This window comes from Patagioenas fasciata, chromosome 10, assembly GCF_037038585.1.
Source record: "Patagioenas fasciata isolate bPatFas1 chromosome 10, bPatFas1.hap1, whole genome shotgun sequence".
Taxonomy (NCBI): domain Eukaryota; kingdom Metazoa; phylum Chordata; class Aves; order Columbiformes; family Columbidae; genus Patagioenas; species Patagioenas fasciata.
Genome location: NC_092529.1, coordinates 20,120,091 through 20,137,535, shown reverse-complemented (window position 1 = coordinate 20,137,535; position 17,445 = coordinate 20,120,091). Strand labels below are relative to the sequence as shown.

The 17,445-nt window shown below is 42.4% G+C and overlaps 1 protein-coding gene across 1 annotated transcript in view; it reads left to right on the top strand.

The window, feature by feature from the left end:
• Positions 1–17,445, top strand: part of PTPRG (protein tyrosine phosphatase receptor type G) — a 405,613-nt gene that overhangs the window by 295,891 nt on the left and 92,277 nt on the right. Inside the window, exons 7-8 of the mRNA XM_065845638.2 lie at positions 9,665–9,822; positions 14,567–14,759. Of these exons, the coding sequence (XP_065701710.1) occupies positions 9,665–9,822; positions 14,567–14,759 (351 nt within the window). The remainder of the gene's footprint in view (positions 1–9,664; positions 9,823–14,566; positions 14,760–17,445) is intronic.

Below are 17,445 nucleotides of genomic sequence, written 5' to 3'. Positions count from 1 at the left end.
CATTCCCAAAAATAATTGCTTGGGTAGGATGTGACACGGTCCTGAGGTTGTGGTTCCCCGACCACATAATGATTAAGTCCATCTTGGTGCTGCCTACCCGCAGCAAAAATCTGGGTGGATAAAAGGCGTTTATTTTTGTTTTGCTCACAATGCACAGAAGGCAGCTAGTGTTTCAAGTAAAGGAAATCGCTTGATATTTTTCAATAGCTTGTTTCCTTTTCAAAACATTAAGGAAGAAAAAGAGGAAAGTCTTGCTTCCTGTTTCAAAGGCTCTGATTAAAGGTCTTTTCTAAGGCTCTTTTGGTGGCTAGAGTAAGGGAATTTCCTCCTACAAAATAGTTGCTCAAAGAAATTGTTCTCTTTAAGTTAAATATTGATGGAACGCTTCAGTGAAGAATTCTCATACCGTATCTCTCTTTTAATGTTATTATATAGCATAATAGTAAAGATGTGAGCTTTTATTCCAGACGCCCTTGTTTCTTGCCTTGATGTAATTTGCTTACATCTTGCGCGAGCACATTTTTTTTAAATTATCTGAAAAGATTCTTCCTGCCTTCCATTCGACTGGGACCCTAAGGCAACACAGACTCTTTGGCTGAAATACAGTGGAAAACTCTTGTGGTTTTTGGATAGAGTGGTTGGATCAAGCAGGGATCCAACAAAAGAAACTGGAGAAAGGCAAAATTGAAACCTTAAGTTCCTTTGCATTTTATACCATTTCCATGCCCACGTTATTTTTAGGTGGTCGTCAAAATACAGAGACACTTGCCTATCATGTAGACATCGAGAATGTACATGGATGTTGAGATAACCACCTTGCTTTCAAATTAGACCGTGTTCGTATATCATCCGCAGACTGGAGAGATCACCAACCTTTCAGCTTTGCTCCTCCCATGTGCTTCATCTCAGCACGCCTATTTAAGATTTCCTTGGTTTTCTGTATCCTTCTCCCTCCAAGTGGCAGAGCATCCTTCCCAAGTTGTGCTGGACTGTTGCTTCGTCCTCACAATCGTTCAGTTTTCAAAGAGGAAATTACACACCCACACAAACACTCGTCTCGTTTCTTCATTTGCCACGTGGTGGTTCTGCAAGTTCTGGTCCTGGGTGGAGACCCCACTCTGCACCACACTGTACAGGGCACCCATGCTGGCCTGTCCCCGTGATGGTGACAGATCCAGTGACCCTCAGTTAGATCTAGGGATGGTACCTGTGAGTGGTGAGCTGTTTTTTCTTTATTTATTATTTTTTTGCATAGCTTTTTTGGTTGTTTTCTGTGAAGTTCTTGTATTCTTACAGTGCCCTTCCAGGACTAAGTGAACAATTTAAGTGTCAGAAGGGCTTTCTGTGGAAGTGAAAGCAATTTTTACTTGAGATTTCGTCAGGGATTTGAATTACTTACTAATTTGATGGAACATAAATAATTGTGCCCTTCACAGTGTTACCAGCTTAGTTACAATGATGGAGAAACACATGCATAAAAATCAACACAGGCTTAGTCGCTTCTCAGAGTTCACTTTGTTTCTTCATCTCCAGGCATAATTTTCTAGAATCTTAATGCCACATTAAGCTTAATTTTCCACGAGCAACCATATAATTTTCTTAGCTGGAAGGAAAACCAGCAATATACCAAACAGCCTAACAAAGTTTGGATCAATGATAATGCTTTTTGTTTGCCCCACGTCTTCCTGCCGAACGGTACGTTCCCATCTCATCGATGGTCCCCAACTCCTGCATCCGCCCTCACAGAGCATTGTAAAGGCACACGAACACCGAGGCAGATCTTTTCAGAGCTGTCAGATGCCTGATGCTGATTTTAAAACTGCTTTCGGTCTTGTGCTCTGCCAAGGATTTCTCACACCTCCCGCCAGCGAGGTGCTTGCTGTTCTCATCCCGCTTTCCGTGCCGTGAAGCACACGGCGAGTGCGTCTGCCCAGGGACTGACAGCTGGGAGCGTGCAGCCCTCGCTCTGCACAGGGGCTGGAGTACGGGCAGGCGTGATATGAATCTTCTGACACTGACTTGCTGGTGTCTTTCCGCTCTGACTGCTGGGGGTCTTTTTTAACTCCTCTTCAAATGCTCTTCTCATCACAGAAGCTGATGGGAAAGGTCTCCAGCAATGCTGGGGGGATGATGCACATCCTTAGTGAAAGCTGGATCATTAGGTAAAGTAATAAAGTCACTAGTGCCTGGCTGCACTTGCGCCACATGTGGCCCAGTCATGGTGCTGCAAATCAGACTTTTCTGCCTCTGTTTTGCTGCTGATGAGCTCAGCTGGGTGCCCTGAGCCCCTACTCTGCTCCTTGTCCTTCCTCGTGATGCTGAGGAGTGCGGTGCAGGACGGAGCTGCTCCTGTGCAAGGGCTGAGAAGAGTCCTGGGGCCTCAGAGAGAATGGTTGTGTCCTTGTGGGAATAGGGGGATATGAAACACCAGGTTATGTCTTATTTGCATTAAAATGGCTCCTAAAGCTTTTGTCTGCCACACACTTCAGCAAGATCTCAGAGGAGCACCAAGCAGGATGGAGATATTGCACAGAAAATTTGCTTTTCCCCACCTCTGCTGTCTTTGACTTGCCCTTTTTAGTACCATGTTGTATGTAAGCCTCTCAGAGGTGCCTTTTCCTTGTTCTTACCAGCTCCCTGAAAGGCATTAAAATGAGTCTCCTTCCCTGCTGTCAGTTCTGAGGGCAGCTCCCTGTGCTGGAGGCTGCACAGCGTTTGCTCTCTCCATCCTGGGCGCGGGTGTTCTGCACTGTCCTCTTTTACCGTGCAGGCAAATGGTTGTTGGGGGAGCAGCAGCCCACGCTCCCCCAGGCCCCCAGGAAATCTTTCATGGTGATGGAAACTGTGTTTTGTCACTCTGTCCTGTTCTCCGTGTCTGCCACCAAGAATCTGCATGGATCAGCAGAAAATTATTAGCAGAGCACAAATAAATTACCACAGCAGAAAAGCCTCTATTAATGTCACAAAAATGGGGCTCTTATTCCCTTCCTTGTCAAAAGTGAGCACTGAAAATCAAAGTGCAGCCAGATCAAAAGCTTAGGTACAAAGTGAATCAATGGCATCTCTTGCTTGTTTGCAAACATGGGATAGGGTGAGGGGAAGAGAGAGACCTTTGTTTATTTAAAAGGGAGTTTGGTAAAAAGCCCTTGCTTTTTTCTTCTGCCTTTGTATTATTAAAATGCCATAACTTAAGCTCAGCACGGAGCGGAGTGTGATCTTGGTCTCCATCGAGACGGGCAGAGGATGTTCAGGCAAGTCGGTGGTGACCACCAAAGGTTCAGGGGCTGCTGGGGGGACCGTACCAAAATACAGCGGGAACAGAATTGCTTTAATAACAGAAAAGGATAGATAATAAATGTGTTGCACATCTCTCCAGTTGTCCTAGGCAAAAAGGCAGGGAATAACTTGCTCAAATAAATCAGCACTAAAAAGGAAGCAATCCAGACAGTGTTAGTCACCCTGTGGATCTATCACACCAGAAGGCATAATAACAAGAAAACACCATTAACGGCATGACAGGTTTTTTCTTTTGTTTTTAACTTTAACCATAACAGCACCTGACAGGCTGTTTGCTTGCTCCACCAAACATCCAGGGGTTGTAGAGAAGAAAGGCGGGGGAGCGGGGTGAGGGTGAGATGTGATACCGTGGGACCGCGTCCTTTAAAGTTAAACTTTGAAGAAAGCAGCAGCCCGATTTGGAACAAGAAGGCCATCAAAGGGAGAGCAGCACGATGTGTTAAACTGAGAATGAAATGTGGAGGAGCATTTCTTTTTCCTTGGGGATGATCTGGATATATTCTTTTGTTTTCTGATCTGTTCTTGCATTCACAGTCAGAGTAGCCGTGTGAAAGGGGCCAGGACACCATGGCTGTGCAGCAAAGGGGAGGAGGAGGGAAGTGGGAAATGAAGATGAGAGCAAAGGTCGTAAGTTCACACCTTTATATAGGGCAGCTCTGTGCATAGCTGCAGGGGTCTGTATCATTTGAAAGAATAAACGATGGAAATGGTGGAAATCTCCGGTCCTTCACCCGTCTGCTCTGCAGAAAGCAGTGCTGCTCATGGCTGAGTAAAGACCAGCGAGCTGACATAGAATTAATACATTGCACAGAAAAACTAATTCAAACTAACAAAAAGAAAATTGCAGTGGTTAAAAGTTAAGAATTAAGGTTGATGGTGAATGCGAACAAAGCACCTTCAGGGAGAAGGAGCTGGTTGCTTTGCTGGTGGGTTTTGAGGATGTTTGCTGAGAAGAAAGGGGTGGTGAAGTCTGAGAACGTGCGGTTTTGCTTGGGCTCTGCTGGAGCAGCTGTGAACAGCCCACGCTCCCCTGGCTGCTTTTGCCTCACTTCATGCTACCTCTGCCAGGGTCCGGTTGACTGCAAGGATCCTCTCCCCCTTTTCGAAACTCCTTGTCGCAGTTTCTTTTTTCCTTCTACCGCTGGTGCGCATTCTGTATTTTCTTAGTTTCTATGTCCCTCCAGCCTTGTATCCTCATGTACCTCTGCCTCCGGTTGGGTTTTGCGAAACCTGGAGAAGTCTCATCCCAGTCCAGGATGGCAACAGCTGCTCTGCCAAGCTCTGTATCCGCAGTGCTTAAGCATTAAATTCAGAATAATTTTTTACTTCTTTAAAGAGTTAAGTCTTCTCCTTCCCAGCTAAACCTTCTCCTTCTAAGCTGTTTTAAGAGAGAGAGCAAGAAAAAATTAAACCTGAAACCAACAACTGGCATGGAAATGTTCAACTTGAACTTTTTCGTGTAGGAGACTTGCCTTTATTTCTTTTCTCCTGTGTTTTTGTACCGCTCACTGGTTGTCTCAGATTAAATTAGTCTGCAGGACTGTGTTATTATCTTATTCCCTTCCTCCCTGACATGCTGTGATTTCTGGGCCCTTACGGTTCCTTACATTGTTCAGCAGAGTCTCTGGTTTTTAGAAAACTAAATACAAGTGAGAAAAATAATTGCATAATAAATGACAAGAATTACCCTGAGTACAGAGGACTGTCAGAAGCTGCTTGTCATGCTGGATTTGCACAGCAAGTACTCATCTGCTGATCTTTTCAGTTAAAGTAACATACAATATTTGTAATCTCGTCTTTAAAATCACCACCGTGAGTCTGGTCCCTGGCTCTGGTGTGCAGTCGGCTTTATCTGGGAAGTTCTGGCTCAGTGGGTGTGCGGCATGGTGTCCTTTTGATTATTTTTGTGTGTTTGCTTTTTAAATGTTTGAATGCAGAAGCTTTAGAGTGACTTGGCTCATTGTGAAAATGAAATTGGCAGTAACATTGTTTAACAAATTTGGGAGACTTTCAAAGCTCTTCATATTGGTTTTGCAGATTTCAGTTATTCAAAGTATAGCTGGGTAACGTTTCCACCTATCAGGCATTGCACATACGTTAATTTTGGAAATAAGCTCATTTTAAGATATTGTTTTTAATGCAGCCAAGTTCCTGTTTTCTTACAGAAAAGCATGATGAAAGTCCCAAAAGCATTCCACAAGATATAAATGGACTTGGCATATAGTTATTGTCTTGTGATCTCCAATCCAAGTTCCTGTTAGATTTAAAAAGGGTTTTGATCATAGATAGTTATGTGCTGTTTACCTGCATATCTCAAGAAGCCTCTTTCTTTACAGTGGTCTGGTTAAAATTCAGGTCTATCTTTATCCAGCACTTTGCAGAATGTATTTTTAGCAAGCCAGTCTTTGAACTCAAAATGTTCAACTGATGGCTGTTGCAATATAATACTTGTTGGCATCACCTTGTGAAAACTGCAGTAGCTGATGGAGATCTACTACTGTTATCTGTTTTAAGATCTGGTTTTGCTTGGAAAGCTACCGTGCACAGTTCGGGATTAGTTCACATCTAGTGGTGGTGCGTTAACAAATAGTGTAAATAGGTCAGCTTTTTAAAGCATGCCTGCAATTGCTCTGCCTTTGGCTTGGGTTGTACAAAAAGTTGCCCTTGGTCCTGTGCAAAATAGCGGGGAGATTTATCAGCCCGAACAAAGAATATATTGGGTGCTACTTTTCATGTTGCTGTATGGGAGGTAGACATGAATGTTGTATCAGGTCAAATATATTACCAGCTGGCTCTGTTAACTCTTTTTTTGTGAATTTAAGAGTTAAGGTACAATATTGCCCTTTTATGCTGTGGAACACTCAGTAGATTAAATGTCACATTCATTGTCTTAATTGTCAACAATGAGTCGGTGGTACTTGCTAATTTTTTTTCTCTGGAAATATTGGAGTAAACTGATGTTTTTGCTGGTGAGTGATATTGCTTCTGTTCGCCAGTTACTGTTGTGGTACCTGTCAGCAAATACTGTCTCGTAGATCATGCAGTTCCCAGCCTTGTCCACTTTGTACCCCCTATAAACTCCTCACCCTGCCCAGTCTGTTCCCAACTCCTGCCTTTCCCAAGCACTGAAGATGGGAAAGAGGAGCTGGTCAGAAAAGAGAGTAAAGAGAGCTTTGATATTATTCCCAACCTTGTTATTTCCCGTTTAGTAGGAATTATGTATATACACGTATGTATGTATATAAAATATTTCTACCATATTCAGTCAACACAGTTGCTTAGCTTGCAAATGATTCTCCTTACATTTTTTGTTAACAATAATAACCGATTTAAGGTTGAAATTTTTAAAGTGACACGACTTCAAAATCCCATTTGCAGAAGGGTCTCAGGCTCTTAGGAACATAACTTCATGGCATTTACTGTTTCCATGTACTCTTGAAGGATATGGGAAATAGACTCCTGAATTTGTGAGTCCCTTTTTCTTTAAGCTTCACATGACTATCTGTTTGTGACTCTGGTTTCTAAAACTCCGCACCATACCTCTCAATGGAAGTCATACAAATGAATGATCTGTTTTCAAAAGTGTTAGATTACTAAAGCATAATCAATTGATTATCATCTGGTTTAGTTGTAATTTTAATCCAATTATATGTATTTTTTTTTTATTTTAATCTTTGGGATTCATTAATGAAAATTTACAGCGTTGCTTGTAGCCATGAAAAATTAGTTCGAGTACACCCTGCCCTACTTAAACTGTGTATTAGCAACGCTACTTTTTCCTCAAGAAATATTTTCTTTCACAGCTGACTATGACTTTCAAAATGCTTAGCAAAAAACCCTTCCTAATTGATAACCAAAATTTAATCATAGTCGGATATTTCCAGTTTGCATTCAAATAAGGTATTTCTCTGTCTAAATAAGCTTCCCTTGGTTGATTATTCATATTGTAGTTCAAAATGTTTAAAAGTGAAAGACAGAGTTGGATGAAATGTAGACTACTTAATACAGTGTGTATTTAATATAAAAGTCATGCATTATTCATTTTTGCAATTTGAATAACTTTGAATTTAGCATCCCTGTTCTTCATCTTTTCCTTTGATGAACAATTAATTATTAAAATATAATATTGTCAGCATATGGCACAAAATCCTTGAAAGTGTAAAATGAGCTTCATTCTCCTGCCATCCTTCGATAAAGAGATACTCCATATTCTCGGTTTCACACAGAATGTTTGTCCAGCGTCTGAAGTGATTCCATCATTCTAAATAAAAGATTAGGAAAGTTAAAAATAGTTAAATTGTTAATTTTAACTGAAACATTTTTTCTTAGATACAAGAGGAAAGCCCTTTTCAAAATGTCCCTCTACATCCCATCTATTTAATATATAGTCATTGGCTGTTAACACAAGGAGAATGTTTGCATGTTCAAATACTGTTTCACATTCATAGCGGTCCACCGTGTGCTCAGCTTCCATATAGAGACAGACAGTTTCACAAACAGAAAACCCATGTCATTTCGCGGTGAAGATGTATGTGTGCTGAATTTGGAAAGCAAATCCTGTGGCTGAGTTTGCAGTTTTTCTAACCAATTTTTCCTGCATAAAAATAAGCCAATCAAATTAAATATGACCTTTTGCTATGATTATGACTTCTTGATTAGAATATCTTTGAACTTTGGCCAATCATATATATTTTACTATTTATTATCTAAGCACACTTTTTTTTTCCCAGAGGTATGATATGAAGAGGAAAAGATGTAATTTACTGTTTGTTTCCTTTTGAGGTACCTGCTTGGATTAGAAGGAAAAAAATGTTAATGAAGAGACTGCAGTATCATTTTGCAATGTATACTTTGACTTTAGTAGAATTATTCACGGTTTGGAACACTAAAGGCTATGAAAACATAGCACACCTGTTGATACGGTGAAGAAAGGTTTCTGAAGTGCATCATGTATTTGCACCTCGCAGCAATAGTGGAGGAAAAAAATAGCCCCCCCGATTATCAGAGTGCTGCTCAGAGGTGTAGGCAACTCTTGGTTTGATCAAGACTTCTAGAAAACCGTGGGGTGATGTGGAAGTGAATTCCACAGACTCCATCCTTTATCTTTTCCTTCTGACTTTGGAAGACGTGTCAATCACCAGCCTACCTGCTTCTCCGCTTTGCTGCGGGGAGCGTGGGTTTGCTTGGCAGCTCTGATGAGACAGAGAGAGAAGAGTTCCTGCTACCCAAATGTGGACTCTTGTTCGAGGCACAAAGTATATAGAAAGTGAGGAACAGAGATGTATGGGAGAGCCTCGTGTGTCAGCGTGCCCTGGGGCACTGAACACCTTTGCACAGACTGAGCGGCAGCTTCGGCCTGTGAGTCAACATAAATTGCAGAGGATAAATGCTCAGGGATGGCAGGGAAATTGTCTTGCCTGCAGCTGTTCCCTCCTTTCATTTATTTCTTTTTCTTTGCAGTGTTAAATAGTACCAGCTTGTCACCGTTACTTGGCGTTAATGCTTTCAGTGCTTAGGTTTGCATTTCAGGCTGTCCAAGGAGCTGCTCGGGAAAGACTGTGTCCCCAGACTGGTGGACATTGGGAAGGAGTTTCTTGGCTTAGGGAGAAGGGGCAGCGGTTTTACCTCTGAAACATGGTTCTGGTGCTGTGCTGGATGCACCCGGCAGCACCCGGGCAGCGCCTGCATGGCTGGGTGCGGGTGGTCCTGAACGAGCAATGCCTGGATGCTGCTTCGAGCACCACGTTGAGCTGGAGCTCAGCTTCAGAGGTGTCCCGCTGCCCTCCAGCCCTGCTGCTCAGCTCACCCCCAGCACCTCCTGGAGAAGTTTGGCTGGGCAGTGTGGCTCTGCCTCCTCCATCTCAGCAACTCATGGGGGATTGAGATAGCTCCCGCATCTCTTTCCCTGTTGTGGGGATGCACTACCCGAGGCTCGTTGGTGAGGCAGCAGTAAGCAGAACTACCAAGGACCAGCTCTGTTTTCGCTGGGTCTTGGTGAACCCTCGCTGCCATCAAGCTGAAGATCCATTTACTGAATGCTGAAACCATGGAGTACGGTGTTATTTCTATGCTAACACAAAACGGTGGGATAACAAGGGCATTTCACACCTGCACGCCTTCTAAATAGGAGTGTGCATGTTTGCTATAGGGTTGACTAGCATTTTGACTGCTCTTTTAATAATCAACGCATCAGCTCTTATAGAGCCTTCCTGGTAGGGTGTTTTCATCTTTCATATTATATATATATATATGATGAAATATGTTGTTGCCATTACACCTTGTTAGACTGCCTATCAATGTGATGTCTGTTTTAAAGACACGTTAAAAAAATAAAAGGTGTAATTCTGCTTGTCAATCTTCCCCACAGAGAAGGAGACCTTTCTGGATCCCTTTGTGCTGAGGGACCTTCTGCCGACATCGCTGGGGAGTTACTACCGCTACGCAGGTTCTCTGACTACTCCTCCGTGTAGCGAGATCGTGGAGTGGATCGTTTTTCGGAAGCCCGTTCCCATTTCTTACCATCAGGTGTGTTTATTTTGTTAGTGAAGTCCATCTCTTGATTTGCCCTCTTTAAGAAAGTGTTTTCAAAACCTGCCATGTTAGTTTTGAGAACAAAAATGTTTCTGTTGACAAAAAAGGAAGTGGCAGTGATTTTTTTTTTTTGTCTTAAGTAATATTGTTTCTGAACATGAGCCATCAGTCTTATGAAGACAGTACAACATGAAACCCAGCTTCCTTTCAATGATTTATTTGGTATTGTTTTTGTTAAGATTAAATTAAGCTGTGGTGTAAATATTTACATGGAGTTCCTTTTTATTCTTTTTAATTGAAACTTTCTTTTCAAAGTAAAGTGAGTGATTTCAGTTCTGCTCAGATTTAGTAATTTGAACTAATTACATTAGAAAAGACGTCTTTCCATTAATTCTCCATGCTTAACTGTTTTTATAACACAGTAAAGCTGCCATTATGTGCTCAGAGAGCTGGTGCACAAATCTTTAAAATTAGCACATAGCAGCTTTTAATGCAAATAGACACAATGTCTGGGATTTCTCTGCAGGAGAATGGTCCCAATAAAGTAATGGCTAGATGGAGTCAAATGTTTACCAGTTAAGGGTATTTTGACATTTTAAGACTGTTGTCCTTAGAAAGCCATCCTGCTGAAGTTAGTCCTTCCTTTTATTCATCTGGCTTAAACCACTGAAAACAAACTTTTTAAATGCACTAATTCTGTAAAGCGTAAGTGAATAGTTTGCTGGGTGGTCGTGACTGGCAGATGCTGGTTCTCTAAGTTTTCAGAAGGGCGGTAGGCGATCACCATGCCCCTGCTCCAGGCTTTTTTTTCATGTTTTCTAGACCCCATTGCTCCTCTTGTAGACTCTCTCATATTTTTTTGAAGTGCCACGTTCAAAACCGGTCACAGCGCTTCAGCTGGGGCCCTCCCAAGGCTGAGGGACATGGTGCGATTCCTGTCTCCGACCACCCGTGCTGGCGTTATTTTGCCTTTGTCACAAAAGCGTGACGTTATTGTCCACATTCAGCTCCTGGTCAGCAGGAACCCCTTTGCTGGAGGCTTTCCCCAGGGCTGTCTCTAGCAGCTCTGGGCACATCGTGCTCTCATGCAGCCCTCGGTTCTGGCCAAAGCGTGGGACTCTTTGCACACGGTCCCGGTTGAATCGGACCCTTTGTTTTTTTCAGGCTATTTGTCTGATTGTTGAGATCATTTTGAATTCTGGCCTTGCCTGCAGGATACTTGCAATCCCTTGTAGCTTTTCACTACATCAATAAGTTTACTGTTTATATGGTAGCTGCAAGGCCTGGCCCACGCTCAGTTTTATGCCCTGTATACACATCAGGTGGGTCATGACTTCTTTTTTGTTTTTCAGCAAATGCAAATTAACTGATAAATACCAATTATAGCCATCACTATAATGGTATAAGGGTACTTTATCCTAGCATAGCTTCTTTCCTGTGCTGTACAACAGTAACTGTGCCAAGTCAAGCCTTTAAAATTTGGCATTGTGCTGCTTTATGCATGCGTGGTTGAAGGGCTGGGAATTCTGTATGTAGACAGGCTTTCATTGATGCTACAACACATGTGGAATAAAAAATAGTATTCTTCCCCTTGGCAGTTCTAGCCCACCACCCTGCCATTGCTATGATTATTATTTGTTCCTCTAACAGAAGCAGTGCAACATAATCCATTGCCATAGTTTAACCTTCTTCATCAGAAAACCCGTGAAGCGGTCTGTAATCCCAGAGGAGGAAAGTGATATTGTTTAAGCTTTGTTGGTGTTCCAATTAAATCCTTGCTTTTGTGCAAAATACCTTGCTGTAAAAAGGACAGTACTGAAGTGATCCATTTGTGGAGGCTTCTCTATTTTATTCTCAGTGCTCCATCATCATCATCTTTCCCGATAATTAGACAACAAAATAGGATAAGCCATGTCACCCTGCCAGATGCATTGTAAAGCTAAGTGCGTTCAATGACCCAAAGCACTGCATTATCTCTCGTAATGCATACCTCAGAGTATCTCATTGTGCTTATAACGGTTTCGGTATTTTTAATTGCCATTTGTATATCCAACCCCTAGAAAGCTGCACATCAGGCTTTATTGGTTTGTAATTACATGACTTGGAGTTTTAGATCAAGTTTCCCTCTATCTACAATAGTCTTATAAGAGCTTTTCATTTCTTCTTCTGAAGGGGAGCGCTTGTACTCCTTGAAGAGCATGAATGTAGCTCCTTGACTGCAGCTCTTATTTTTTTTCTGTCAGCTATAGATAAATTAATTTCTCATTTGTGGTAGATAATATTTTTATAGTAAAAATGAAGTTGAAGTGACTTATATATACTTCAACACATAAAAAGGGGAAGGTTAAAAATCGTATTTGAATTGGCAGTTGTTAAAATGCAATTATACCTCCCCAAGGTAGCATGCCAGAAGAAAATATTTTAAAAGTTCTCTCTGAAAGTTTAAAAATTCAATTAATGCCATGGAAATATAAGCCTAGAGACTTGACTTCAGAGGAGCAGTTGCTATCCAAGTTCCTGAGCTTTTATAAAGTAACCTTAAGCCCTGTTAGCTGGCTTCATCAAAACTTACTCCAGTGCATGAAGTGCAAAAGATAAGTGAAGATGCACAAGAATTCTGGTCTGTGCTTTCACAGAAGGGCATAGCAGGATCATCTGTTGGTTTCTTTTCTTAAGACAAAAGTGTAAGATAATAGTCCCTTTACCCCTTTTTTAACGCTCCCATCAATGCTTCTGAAGGGCTCCTGCTAATCATTAGGAAACGGTTTTCAAGGTTTTTCAGGATGTTTCTCTGAAGAATCAGAGAGAAAGTTGCAGCTGAGACCCAGGGAGCAGGGCGTACATCTAAGGTGTAAAAGAATTACAAGCCAGATGTCACCATCAGTACCTGCAAAACTGGAAGTGGTACCTGGGTTTGGCACCTGTGGTGGGAACAGGTCGCTGGCTGTCACCTCTCCCTGCTGGTAACATCCTGTCCCTCTGCCTCAGTTTCCCTGCTGGTACACTAGAAGTTATAATGATGAGGGGGAAGCTACGGCTAAAAGTGTACAAGCCTGAGTTGTGCTTTTGTCTTGGGGGTGATTGCTTGTAGCAGGACTCAGTTCCCTTGGTTTTGTGTTTTGGTGCAGAGCTGCAAAACTCAGGATTAGACCTGTGTGGTCCATCCTTTCTCCCTCCCACTCTCCATGTGCTGCCTCCAGTGATAACATTCCTAGACCTATCTCCACTATCCTCCGCAACGCACAACCGACTGCAGGGGGACTTACTTTTGAAATGAAATCTGTAAAATTGACTCTCTCCTGCCCTGGTGGTCAGAGAAATCTCACAGATTTAAACCTAATAACTGGGATTGTCAAGCCCAGCAGACTGAGCCAGCTGGATGGCAGCATTAGAAGGGGGGGTCTTTTTGAAGGGAAATTAAATAATGGTAGCAAGTGTCTCTTGCTTCAGTGGAGGATGCTTATCTGCTCTGTTACACCTTTCTTTGATTATTTTTATTAGTGCTATGAACCAAGGCTATAGTGACAGTTTTTCCTATTAGCAAGTTTTGGGACTCTCACAAACTTCTTCATGGCTTTTAGAGCAGATGTACTTAATGAAAAGGGTGTAGCTTTGAAAGTGACCTGTCATTGAGCTATGACTAATTCAAGTCCTTTTTTAAAGTCTTGAGCCCGATTCTGTGCTCCCCAAATCCATACTGTCAGTATCTGCAGCTGATGTTGATGTAAACAATATCAAGACTGAATCCTTCTCTCCTCTGCCTTACTCAGTCTTTCCAGCAGCAACATAACTAATTCTAGTTCTTGACCTGAATGATAACAAGCTATTAGTAAATGCCGTACTGACCTTGATAGCTGTGAGAAAAACATTAGCTGAAAATATTTTCACCTTGGTTTGCTAGAAATTTCTTTCTAAGAAATACTAAGATATGAAGTAACACAAAAGTTTTCCAATTACCGTTCCTTCTTACAGGTTAATACATTTTATTAAAAATAGCTCAGATTTGAATCCAACAGAGGAAACTTATTCCCAGAGGAGTATGTGCTAACTGTGCCTAAATACCTTTATACTGCATTATTTTTTTCTCACTCTGTAGTTGGATATGAGAGGGAACAGTGGTTGGTAGGGGGGTCAGGGCACTTGGAGCTGGTTGTCCTGAGGTTGCTGCACTCTGCTGCTGACCTGCTCATGGACAAGTGAGCTCATGGGTTTGGCTGTCCATCCCATAAAGGTGTGACAACTGTGGTGACCTTCCTGCAAAAGTGCTACAAGAGCTGTCTGTGCAGCTTAGCCTGGCAGCTAAACTTCACAAGGTATTTGGAGATAAGGTAGCATTGCCCTGTCCTGGAGAAGACTCTTGGGGTGGAATGACTTGGAAGCACTTTTTGAGACAATACTGTGAAACAAAACGGTGCCAGCGGTGAGGGTTTGACGTGGCTGTGTCGCACATGGAATCCTTCCAGACAAGAGGTCTAAGGGCAAATGTTGCCTTGCCCGGGACAGACATCCATGGGTTGCTAGAAGTCCTTCTCTCATGTTGGGCAGGATAAGCGCTGTGCCAAGATAAGACAGTTGGCAGGGATTTCAGTGGGCAGCCTGACTTCCCCTGTGGTTTATCAGTCTTGGCATCAATGTTTTACTTCCTGCCATTTTACTTTCTTATCAGCCACCGGGATTTCACCGCATTGTTTTTCTAATTAACATCCTTTTTCTCCCCTGCCATGATGGCCGCGGTCAGCTGGAGGCATTCTACTCCATATTCACCACCGAACAGCAAGACCACGTCAAGTCCGTGGAGTACCTGAGAAATAACTTCCGACCGCAGCAAAAGCTGAACAACAGGAAGGTGTCTAAGTCTGCGGTGAAGGATGCGTGGAGCCAAGATATGACAGACATCTTGGAAAATCCACTTGGCACAGAAGCTTCCAAAGGTAGATTACACTTAAGAATTTTACATTGGACTAACAGGAAAATTTTTTTTGTCTACTTTGTTGTCAAATGGTGTCGAGGATGTCTGTGAGCTACCAAAGAAATAATGCAGGTTATGCAGGCATTTCTTGTTGGTATCTGTCAATAAATTAACTAATCCTGTGGGTGCCTGCAATTACCTGTTAAACTCGCTGTCACAAAGTGCCATGGCAATAAAGTCACAGAATATGTGAGTCAAATTGGCGATGTCCCTTTTTCTGCTGACTGGCTGCAGGGCCTATTGATGCCTGACAAAAGAGAAACATGAAAGGAAAAGGTCAGAGGTAAAATTTCGGCCCCATTAGCACTGACTCGTTGGGTGTTTGAATGGGAATAGAGTATCCAGATGTGGTTATGGGTTTCATTTTTACACTAACAAGACTTTTGAAAAACCATCAACCTTTTAATTCAACATTTGTATCCATCTGTTGGTAATGGTGACGGGGAAAAAACACCTCTTCCTTCTAGGCAAGTGATTTTATAATGTCTTGCTGAAGTGTTTCATGTGCCTTTTTGTAGAGCAGCTGGCGCTTGCCTGTGTCAGACACTGGATAATGAGTTGGATGGAGGGGGGCAGGAGGGAGATTGCAGTCGTGTTGGCACAGACAGCCCTGGCCAGAGGAGCACATGAAAAATTCTGACAGAAATGTGTACTGGATAAAAAAAGACTAGAAATAAATACCATTTACTACCTTTATTTGCCTTTATTTTATTGAATGGTATTATTTATAGGTAGGAGGAATGACATGTGCTTCCCAGTCTTCAGCCTTGAGAAGTGCTTGGTGCTTAAGCAGTTCTGGGCAGAGGTAAAGAAGAGTTTGCCAGAAGGAAACAGCTAAGCAGATTTACAAGCTTCCCTTTCATACCTGGCATTTTCACCTGGCCAGGCACAGAGAGCGTAGTTTTTAGAGGATGTGAATCATGAAAACAGCTGCGTTCAGCAGCCTCACCCTCCCAAGAGAGTGCTGGAAGAGTGTATTTCTCAGGGCTCATTATTCTGTGAGTGTGCTTATTTTTTATATATATAATATACACGTACACAAACCTCATGTACATTAAAGGCAGCCTTGGGACGGAGAATTTACATCAGAAGTGAGGAGGAGATCTTGGCAATGAAGAAACTCTGCTATGCTCTGATGCTCTGGCCTGCACTTTTCAATCAGTGTTTTAACAGCAACATGTGTCAATATTTATTTCTTCAGTTATATCCTATGTACGTATTACTTACCCAGAACAGTGATGAAACTTAATAGGTTACATTATGTTAAAAGTGACAAAACTGGCTAGTTTTTATTTTGAGTGCAGCCAAGGTACCTCGGGTAAATGTGGTATAATATTCAAAAAGATTTTACTGTTTTGACCACATGCCTGCATATTCCTTGCCTCACTGGATGGTTTTTTAAGATGATAAAAATGCTTTAGGTGATTTTCACCCCCATAGTAAATAGCTGAAACCCACAATTTTGACAGAGCATTACAAATGCTAAGGTCTCTAGTTAACATGCTGATCTTGAAGCTGGAAATGTTCATGCTGAAGGAGCACTTGAATAACTGGAAAGATTCACGTTGACTTTGACTCAACCAAGGGCCCATGGCTTAGTTAACATGTGAGTCGGTCTCCAGGAGCAAGGGAGCTGCACAAACATTGGTCCATGTTTAGATAGCTTGGTACCTGGGTGCTTGACACTTTACAAGCTTGGGGACTGGTTTTCTGAGCAAACTCCCTCTGGGTCCTCTCCCAACATGTCCAGGTGTTGTAACACTCTGTACTTGTACCTGTCTTGAGCTTACAACATACTCAACAGAGACCCACAGGCGGGGAATGTGCATTCCCCCATTTCCCGTGACTTGACAACATTCAGTGTGCCATCTAATGGCAGGGGTGATGCTGGAGACAGTGATTTATTTTTTTCCTTTGCGCTTTTGCTCTAGGAGGCTAAAGGCTGGGCAACCGGTCTGTTTTTGTACTGTCTCTGTCAACTTGTCACTTTTTGGGTTGTGTGCACACCAGGGGACGCTGACAATAGGTGCATTTTTTTTCATGAACTTAAATAGATTGCTGCAGCGTTGCTAACACAAAATGGATTGTAGCGTATCCTCCAAAGGTTACTGGGATGAGTTAGAGCTGTTCCAGAGATCTAACAGCGTGGATGTTTCTGGCCCCTTCTTTGACAAAGGTGAACAGTGATGATGTGCCTGGTCCACAGTGATGATGTGCCTGGTCCACTGCACATTCTGAACTACTGACATATAAATAAGATGAGTTGAAGTCATAATACTTGAGTGAAAGCAAAACCTATTGTTTATTCAGCTAGTAAATACAGTACCTTTTTATAGAGTGTCATTCATGCAAAAGCACTGAGAAGCCGAGTGCACAGAGCGCTCCTCAACCAGACTGTCTAGCGTACAAATGTAAGAGTGTAGGGCTAGCACAACATATGTATTTTGTGTAGATTCTTCTGCACACCTCATGGTTCCATCTCGACGCTTTCCACATTGCATTAAGCAATGTCACCAATGGCTGTCACATGTTGGCTCCTCTCTACCCACCCCGTGCTTAGATTTGTGTGTTGTAGAAAAAGGCAAGGTTGTGAAAATGTGTCTTTTGCTTGCTGCCAGGTGATATGGTTTGTGATGGTCTTCGGCTCT